Here is a 9,197-nt window from a genome sequence, read left to right as displayed (position 1 = left end):
CTGTCAGTCCAGGCCCTTGTAAATAGTCACTCTCCATTCTTCCATCAGGCTGCCTTCAGGTATTGGAAGGCCACAATTAGGTCCTTCTGATGCCTTTTCTTTCCCAGGCTGAACAATCCCAATGCCCTCAGCCTCTCTTCCTACTCAAAAACTGAGCCAGAGGCACTCAATTTTTCCAGATCTCACAGGAATCTTGTGTTCAAGAAGCAACTGGATGTCACATTGGTGCTGTGGTCTAGTTGACAAGATGGTGATCAATCAAAGGGTGACCTCAGTCATCTTTCCCAGTCGAAGGGATTCTGCAAATCCAGACCCTGGGAAGTCACAGAATCACTGCTGCTGGAAAACACCTCCAGGACCATGCCCATAAACACATCCCCGTGTCCTGGTCTGCCAGTGGTCACCATGGAGACAAGAGGCAGGGGTGGCACTTTGCCACCGATGGTGGTGACCCTGTTTTCCATGACTCTGGGGCCTCCTGCCAGCGGCATCACGTGGGAACTCCACCTCCCAGAGCGAGAGCAGCCTTTGGCCCTGCTGCCCTGGACACTCAGACCTTGCCCTGCTGAGCTGGAACAACTCTGACTCTGAAGCCTCTGGACACGGCACTGACTGCTCCAGGGACCCCACACTCCGCAGGTAAACTGGTGGAAAATGTGTATTCCCGTTATTTTTTGGCAGCTCCTCCTCAGCTGGCACTGCAGGGGCAGCTGGGGTGAGTCCCTGTCCCTGGTGGAGGAGGTGACCCTGGTTCCTGAGGGTTATAAAACCACGGCAGATGGGAAGCAGCTCCCACTGTGCCGTTCCAATGACTCATCCCTCCGTCCTGGCAAATGTCATCCCCCTGTTGTCACAGCAGAGATGCTGGACTTCACCTTGGCCAAAAAAAAACTTGTAGGCTGGAATTTATTCCTGCTCCCAGAACCAGCCAAGGATCTGCACCCCCAGCCCTTCCCCAAACTGGTTTTTGTGCACTCCCTGCACTGGCAGTGGCCACAGGGCTTTTCCAAGGAAAGCAGGGAACCAGAGGAGGGAGAGGGGCTGCAGCTGTGTGCAGTTCTGGCCCCTCAGTCTGGGAAGGACACTGAGACTCAGGAGCACATCCAGAGGAGGCAACAGGGCTGGTGAGGGGCCTGGAACACAAACCCTGTGAGGGAGGTGGGGATGTTTAGCCTGGAGAAAAGGAGATTCAGGGGTGTCCTCATCACTCTGCACAGCTCCTGAAAGGTGCCTGTGCTCAGCTGGGTTGGGCTCTTTCTCCAGGAACTGACAGAACCAGAGGACACAGCCTCAAGCTGCACCAGGGGAAATACGGGTTGGATATTAGGAAAAAGTTTTTTATGGAAAGGGTGATAAAGTTCTGGAATGGCTGCCCATCCCAGAGTCCCCATCCCTGGGCGTGTTTAACAAAGCCTGCATGCGGCACTGGGGGCCAGGGTTGGGGTGTTGGGGCTGGGTTGGACTCAATGGTCTTGAAGGTCTCTTCCAACCCTGTGATTCTGTGAATTCTGGGATTCTGTGAATTCTGGGATTCTATGATCTCCAGCATCTCCCTGGCTGCTCAGCCTGTGGCTGGTGGGACGCAGAGGGGGATCCCTGGGGCAGGACACACCTGGAGCTCCTTGTGCCAGGGGAGCAGTGCAGCCGTGCCAGCCGAGCTGCAGCTTTCCTGCTGGCGCAGCCAGGGGTGGGGACGCATTCCCCAGCCACTGGGAGGAACCACAACCCCCACCCATGATTCCTGGCTCAGAGCTGGAGAAGGGCTGGGAGGCTTTACAAGAATGAACCACGAGGACCTCAGCCCTTCCCTGCTGCTTGGCAGTGGAGCTGAGCTCCTGCAGGAGCTGATGTTCCCCCGTGGTGTCCCCAGCTTGCCCAGCAGCCCCAGCCGTGCCCTCGGAGCCCGGACCCGCCGCAGGAGCCGGAGCCATGCGTGTAGCCATCATCGGGGCCGGGGTGATCGGGCTCTCTAGCGCCCTGTGCATCCAGGAGCAGTTCCAGAGCCTGCTGCCCTCCCTGGAGCTGGAGGTCTACGCCGACCACTTCACCCCCCACACCACCAGCGATGGGGCAGCCGGGCTCTGGCAGCCCTACGTGAGTGACCACGGCAACCTGCAGGAGATGTAAGGCAGCAGCAGCAGGAGGAGGAGGAGGAGGAGGATGGTGCCTGTCCCTCTCCCCTGTGTGCCATGAGCTGCTCTGGCACAGCTCCATGGGGCTGGCAGAGCCACCACTGTCCCATTCTCATCCCAGGCTCTGGAATAAAGAGACGTTCGATCACCTCCTCGGGCAGCTGCACTCCCCAGCAGCCAAGGAAATGGGACTTTTCCTCATTTCTGGCTACAACCTGTTCAGGGAGCCGGTGCAGGTAAGGAGCAGGTCACAGCTGGGGCTGGGGAGGGTTTCAGGGGCTGTGCTTCTTCCAGCCAGAGCTTCCCAATATTTCCAAATTTGCCTTGGGACATGGTGTTTTCTGTGCTCCCGAGGCAATATTGGTGTGAGGATCCAATAGGAGAGTGGGAGTGACAGAGCCTGTCCAGCTGTGCTGGCAGCTGCACATCCAGCTGTGTCCCACGGGATGGGCTGTGTCCCATGGGATGTGTCCCATGATCCCCCCACAGCTCCTGTCCCACGGTGATCCCGGCTCATTAATGACCTCAGGACATTATTTCCCAGCTCATTAATGATCTCAGCTCTTTCTCTTCAGGACCCATCCTGGAAGAACATTGTCCTGGGATTCAGGAACTTGACACGGAAAGAACTCGAACTCTTCCCTGGTTACAGGTATTTTTCAGTGAGTTTTTTGGAGACTCAGGTAGGACAGTCCTGGATGCCTCCTGAATACAGCCCTGGCATGAGGCAGTGGGAAAAGGAACTGCAGGTGTAGAAATGTCCTCACTTCTTTAAAACTGCTTCCCTTCAAATAAGTAGGAAACAGCTCAAATGGCCAAAAAATCAGCAACTCAGCACAGAAACCATTCCAGCTCCTCTCTTACCTCACCTTACCTCAATGTCCAAATAGGGGAAGAAAACCAGAAGGTGTTTTATGCTGTAAAAAGGGAGGGAAAATGCACTCATGTGAGGAGGTCCCAGGGGGAATTGAGGTCCCAGATCCATAGTGGCTGTCAGGAATTTTGGGGCAGGAGGCTCCTGCAGGTCCTCACAGCCTCCTCTCCTCCTCTTTCAGCCATGGCTGGTTCAACACGGCGCTGATGCTGGAGGGCAGGAGTTACCTGCCCTGGCTCACCAACAGGTGAGTGCAGCTGCTCCTGCTTCCTCTGGCTGCAGGTGTGGATTTTCATCCTGCACAGCAGGATAGGGTGGGCAGAGGTGCATCCCTGGGAAGAGGCTCTGGAATTCCTGTTATTGCCCCAGTGGGGTGTAACACTTGAACAGTGAGCCCAGGAGTGTTGCATGACAAATTTGAAATTTGTTGCATGACAAAAATGAAAGTAATGGGACACTTGGAGCTGCATCCAAGTGCTTTTGGCTTTGGAAGAATTTGGGGTTTGATTTTATTCCTGTAATTTCTAATGCTGAGCAGCTGTCCTGGTATTGAACATTTTATTTTAATTTGCCAGTAACAAATGAACTTGTGCTTCCCAGGCTGACGCAGAGGGGAGTGAAGTTTTTCCATAAGAAGATTGAGTCTTTCCAGGAGGTGAGTGGGGATGTGGAGGCAGGGCAGAGGGCACAGCCCCATTCCAGAGGGGAGAAGCAGCATCCAGCAGGCAGGTGCTGCTCTGGGATATTCCTTGGCATGAGTGATGGGACGGGGAACAGCAGCAAGACTGTGCCAAAATCCAGGAAATAAATTCTACCAGGAAAGATAAAGGGTCTTGGGTATTGAGGGATGGCTGACAGAGGATGGGGTAGAGCATTTATCCAGCCTGGATTGGCAGCTTTTCCTGGAATGGCTTGGTGGCACACATGGGATGTCAGCAGGAGCTGGCTGGGGAAGAAGCTGTGCCCTGGATCTGGCCCTTGTGGTTTATCCATTTCCTGACTGTTGGAAAGAGCACTTGGCTTGTTTGGAAGCAGGAATGTTGTGCCTCTGTGGAACATAATCCCTGTGTGCTGCTCCCTCTCTCCTCAGCTGTTCTCCCAGGGTGTGGATGTGGTGCTGAACTGCAGTGGGATGCGCCCGGGGGACCTGCAGCCCGACCCAGAGCTGCAGCCTGGCCGGGGCCAGATCATCAGGGTGAGCTGGGACAGGCCTGGGGGCTTCCCAAAAACCCATCTGTACCACGAGGAGTGGCTGTGCCCTCTGGGGGGAACCACGGGCTTGTGGCTGGGTCCACACTGGGATCAGGTCCTGATTCCCAGCAAACACTGCTCATGTGGAACCAACCAGATCCCATTCCTGGTCCAGCTCTGGGAATGCCCTCAGCCTCCAGCCTGTTTCTCCATAGGGTGAGGGCTGGGGGAGCTCAGAGGCACAATGCTGATAATAAAATGACAAAATCTTTGGGGGAAGGTGGTGATTATTTGGAGAAACACAGATGAGTAGGAATCTCCTCTCTACCTGTACTCCTGTTCTCCCATCTTCCCAGGGAAGCCAGCACAGGGAACACTGAGCTAAGGGAGGGTCCCATATCTGGACCCTCATGTCCCTCCTGCTGTCCCCTGAGCCTGGCACCCACTCTCCAGCTCTGACTTCCTCCCCTTCATCTCCCAGGTGCTGGCGCCGTGGGTGAAGCATTTCATCATCACTCACGACCTCAAATCCGGGATCTACAACTCGCCCTACGTCATCCCAGGGTAGGTGACCATGGCCAAGGCAGGGCTGGCTGGCACCTGTGACATTCCTCTGCCACTGTCCCCAAAGCCTGCTCTGTGTCTGCCAGGCCTGGCTTCATCCCTGGTGCTGTTCTTGGCTGTGTGGGAGGAGAGCAGAAGGACGTGGGCAGCAGAGTGAGGCAGCTCCCAGCCGGCACAGAGAGCACCCTGCACCACGGTGCTTCCATGTCCTGTCCTTTTCCAAGGACCAAATCCCACCAAGGCAAACTCCATCCTGGCCAAGCCCCCAGACAGCCAAACACTGACAGTGGAGTGGATATTTTGGGGGACATCTTTTGTTTTCACATCTGTAGCCATCTTTATCATCAATGGTGTGGACCAAACTGTGGTGCAGCAGCTCAGGGTGGGGAAAGCCACTGCTGATCCATGCTTCCATAAAAATAAGGCAGGAAATATTTTAGTTCAACAAAACCTCTCTGGGAAAGGTCAGCTTTATCATCACTGTCCCCTGAGCTGCTGGTGAGCCTGGGGGCATCTCATTGGGTTTATCATGGAATATCCTGAGCTGGAAGGGACCACAAGGATCGAGTCCAGCTCCTCCATCTGCTGTTCATCCCAGCTCTGCTTCCTCCCAAGGGCCTGCAGCAACCCTGCTCTGGCAGTGGAGAGGGGTCTTTAGGCTGGAATTGGAATGCTGCATCTCTGGCACTTCCTATTGTCCTAACATTTCAGGCTTAGGCAGTAAGCCAGGATGCAAACAGGAGCTTTGCAGGCTCACAGCCCCCATGCAGCATATTCTGAGTGATTCCTGATCACAGTCCCAGATGAATTCCTCTGCCTGTGCTTGTTTTAGCTCGAGCTGTCAGGGCTGGGCACCAGGCTGATCCCAAAGGAAGAGCTGGATCCCATTCTCATGTGGAGGGCACCCCCTCCCTGCTGGACAGCTCAGCCCTGGAGGGTCCCCTCCTTTTGCTTTTGTGCTTCCCAATGATCAAGCAAGGTTTTGGAAGGGCCCAGCCAGTACAGACCCCTCCAGGACCCCCTCAGCCTTAACCTGCCTCTTGTCCTCTGTTAATCCACAGGAGTTTGGGGCAGCAGCAGCACCAATCTCTGTGTTCCCCACCAGAGTCATCCTGTTCCTTCCAGCTCTTCCTGAGCCAGGCAGGGGCAGACCTGTTTGATAAGGATGGAATTATCTGTCTGCTTTGCCCAGAAAAGAAGGGCTGACAGGATTTAATGAGTGACTTGCTCATGAGCAGACGTGCAGGCTCCTCTCTCTGCCTGCTCCATGTGGGAGTTTCTCCCACAGGAATATTTTGCAGGCTCAGGGTGTAGCAGGATCCATCACCACACTCACACAGTGTCCCTCCACGTGGTGGCTCCACAGGGGACAGCTGGGGACAAGCCACCATCGTGTGTCCCTTTTGGCTCCTGGTGCAGGAGCGAGTTCACAGTCCTGGGAGGGATTTACCAGCATGGAAACTGGAGTGAGGAGAACAGTGCCAAGGACCACAAATCCATCTGGGACAGCTGCTGCCAGCTGCTGCCAGCTCTCCAGGTGGGTGACCCCACTGCCAGCATGGGGCACAGGGAGCTGGGGGGCTCAGGATGCAGGAATGAGTGCTGGGACAAACCACAGGAGCTGTTTCCGTGAGTCAGGGTTTCTGTGTGTCCATCATGGACACCCAGGGCTCTTCCACCTGGCTGAGGGACAGGCAGGGCTGGGGCTGGTACTGAGACAAGGTTTGTAGGAACAATAATTGCTCATGTATAGATCCAGAGCTTTGGGAGGTTCCAGCCCTTTGTCCCCACACCTTTAGAGAAGGGTTGTGTGGGGTGAGGCTGGGTTGTGTCCACTCCCAGTGCTGCTGTTATTCCCTGGATTAGCAGGAAAGGTGGCATGGGGCTTTGGCACAGGGATTTTCCTCAGCTCCAGGCTGGCACTGCCATCCCAAACCGTTCTGCCTGGAGCTGCTGCAGGATGGGGAAGTTCCTGTCCCTGCTCATCTCAGGGCTCAGGGGGTGCTGTGGGGTTTGGTTGGTGGGATTCCAAGGAATGCTGTGCAGTGCTGATGTGCTTTTGCTTGCAGAAGGCAAAGATCGTCGGCGAGTGGAGCGGCCTGAGACCAGCACGGCCCTCGGTCCGCCTGGAGAGGGAGAGCATCCGCCTCGGCAATCTCCAGGCAGAGGTACCCGCCCAGCCCCGGGGGCTGAGTGTAATTAATCACCGTGTTAATTGTGCCTGGGGTAGTGATAAACAAGCCCTGTTCCTGTGATCATCCCTCTCTCCATCTCCCCACCAACAGCGAAGGAATCTTTGAGCTCAGGGATAAATGTCAGAGACACTGAAACAAATGATTGATGTGGCTGCCCCATCCTTGGAAGTGCTCAGAGATCTATTGGAGCAACCTAAACTTGTAGGAGATGTCCCTGCCCACAGCAGGGGATGGGACAAGATGGGCTTTGAGATTCCCCCAGCCCATGCTGGGATTCTGTGCTTCTCCCCCAGGTGATTCACAACTACGGCCACGGCGGCTTTGGGCTCACCATCCACTGGGGCTGTGCCATGGCGGCAGCTCGGCTCTTTGGGGCCATCCTGCAGGAGAAGCAGCAGCTGGCCACCCCCCAGGGCCCCGCTTGTGAGCCCTGCTCCCCTGGAATGTGTGACAAAAGCGGCTTAGGAATCACAGCAGAAGGATGGGAACAGCACAGGGGCTGCTCGACCCAGCTCTGGCTCTCAGCGTCTCATTTCCAGGTCGTTGCCATTTTCCAGATGGCTCCACTCCCTCCACACCCTGCCTGGAAGAAAGGCTTTCAAATATGGACTAATCATCCGTGGCAGAGTGCACCAAGGGCTGTCTGGGATCAGGCTGCAAAGGGGAGGCTGGGTTCAGCTGAACCTTGGACAGTCCTGCAGTTCATCTGCACCAGGGGACGGGATCTGAAACGGAGCTGGGGACACCGGAGGTCTCTGCTGGCCGCTCCAACACCCAATGTGTAATTAGATTTACAGGCTCCCCCCCAGGAGGGAAAAGCTCCTTAGTAGGAAGAAGCTCTGAGGTTCCCAGGGAAGGAACAGCAGCTCTGGGAGCACGTGCCTGGCTTACTCCAGTTTTCCTCACATTCCTGCCAGGACAGAGCTCGAGCCACAGCACCTGCTTAGTGTAGCTGGCACCAGACAGCAGCACTTGCCTAAAATGGCCTTTCCAAACGATGTTTTAGCAACAAAAGCAACTTGTTCCAGCCCTGTGGGCTTGCCAGACTCTATATATAGCAGGGAGCATAAGAAAATAGCTCTTCTTGTCCCTAAAACTCCCACGGGCCCCTCAGCTTCCCATTTCTCCCAGCTGTGGGACACAGCTCAGAGAGAGGGCCTGGCCTGGGGCAGGTTGTGCTTCTCAGAGGAGGAGCAGGACTTGTTGGGGTGATCAGGGATGCTGTTGAACCCAACTGTTCTGAAGATACAGCCTTGCTGATCTTTCCCTTCCACATGTCTTTCCTGCTTTACAAACCAATCCCAGACAGGATGGTGAGGAAGCTGCAAATCCAAAGGCTGTGGTGAGCCCAGCACAGTGCCTGGCTCACTCTCCTGTGTGGATAAACCAAGTGTTCCTTACTCATCCGTGGTGCAGCTCCTCTCTCCTGCTGACTCTGTGTGCCAGGAATAGCTCAGCAGCGTGGGCATCTTCCTGCTGGGCTTAGCAAACACAGCTGGGCAGGGGAAATTGGGAGCCACTGTCCAAAGAATTTCCAGCTTCCCTGGAAATGCTGCAGTCACTAGGTACAGTCAGCAAAAGGAAAACAAAGGCTGGAGAAAATTCCCTGCTGATTAATGCTGAACTCAAGGGTCTGACATTTCCTGAGGTGCGATCACATTCAGGGGAACTGGATCCCCCTGGTTTCATTTATTCCAAATATGAGACTTTCAGGAGCACATTCTCTGCTGTAAATCCAGCCCCACTTTGGTGGTTTTGGGAAAATTCCACTGGACAAACAGGGGTGTAGGAAATCATTGTACACCTGACAAGGAGCAGCTGATTCTTTGATCTCAGAGCCTGCAGGAGCCCTGTGATCTCACGTGGCCTCTTGGCAAACAGCAATGAGCTGATCTGTAATTTCACTTGCAGGTTAACTCTGTTTGTTTTCTAAAGGCCTCAATTTAATCTGTGTGACCAATAAAGGGAATGTTCAAATCTCTTGTGCATGGTTGTTCTTCCTCTTAGTGATGGCACAGGAAGGGCCTCAAATGCTGATTCCACAGAAATGTCCCAGGAGATCATCATTCCATTTCTCCACACACATTTTTCCTAAATATTTCATCCTGGAGGAGTAGGAGTCATCACTCCAGATTCCAAGCAGACCAGGAAACCTGGAATATCATCCTGTGAAGATCTGTGGTTGCTGACAGTCCCCAGGGCAATAAGAAGTCACAGAAATCACAGAATTGTGGATTTGGA

General features: G+C 54.6%; 1 protein-coding gene across 1 annotated transcript; it reads left to right on the top strand.

Moving 5' to 3' along the window:
- The first annotated feature begins 1,929 nt into the window (after nucleotides 1-1,929).
- On the top strand, nucleotides 1,930-8,872 carry DAO (D-amino acid oxidase). Its single transcript, XM_030959130.1, has 11 exons — nucleotides 1,930-2,123; nucleotides 2,254-2,368; nucleotides 2,708-2,784; nucleotides 3,188-3,253; nucleotides 3,607-3,661; nucleotides 4,097-4,201; nucleotides 4,679-4,761; nucleotides 6,181-6,298; nucleotides 6,831-6,929; nucleotides 7,250-7,379; nucleotides 8,868-8,872. The coding sequence occupies exons 1-11, from the start codon at nucleotides 1,930-1,932 to the stop codon at nucleotides 8,870-8,872; spliced, it is 1,047 nt and encodes a 348-aa protein (XP_030814990.1).
- The last annotated feature ends 325 nt before the right edge of the window (nucleotides 8,873-9,197 follow it).

Source organism: Camarhynchus parvulus, chromosome 15, assembly GCF_901933205.1.
Source record: "Camarhynchus parvulus chromosome 15, STF_HiC, whole genome shotgun sequence".
Lineage (NCBI taxonomy): Eukaryota > Metazoa > Chordata > Aves > Passeriformes > Thraupidae > Camarhynchus > Camarhynchus parvulus.
This window is presented reverse-complemented; position numbering and strand designations above follow the sequence as displayed.

Excerpts from the sequence above, each read along its gene's own strand:
- DAO (XM_030959130.1), top strand. The coding sequence starts at position 1,930 with ATGCGTGTAGCCATCATCGGGGCCGGGGTGATCGGGCTCTCTAGCGCC. Across the intron at positions 3,662-4,096 it reads AGATTGAGTCTTTCCAGGAG|CTGTTCTCCCAGGGTGTGGA; the intron begins GTGAGTGGGGAT and ends CTCTCTCCTCAG. Across the intron at positions 4,762-6,180 it reads TCGCCCTACGTCATCCCAGG|GAGCGAGTTCACAGTCCTGG; the intron begins GTAGGTGACCAT and ends CTCCTGGTGCAG.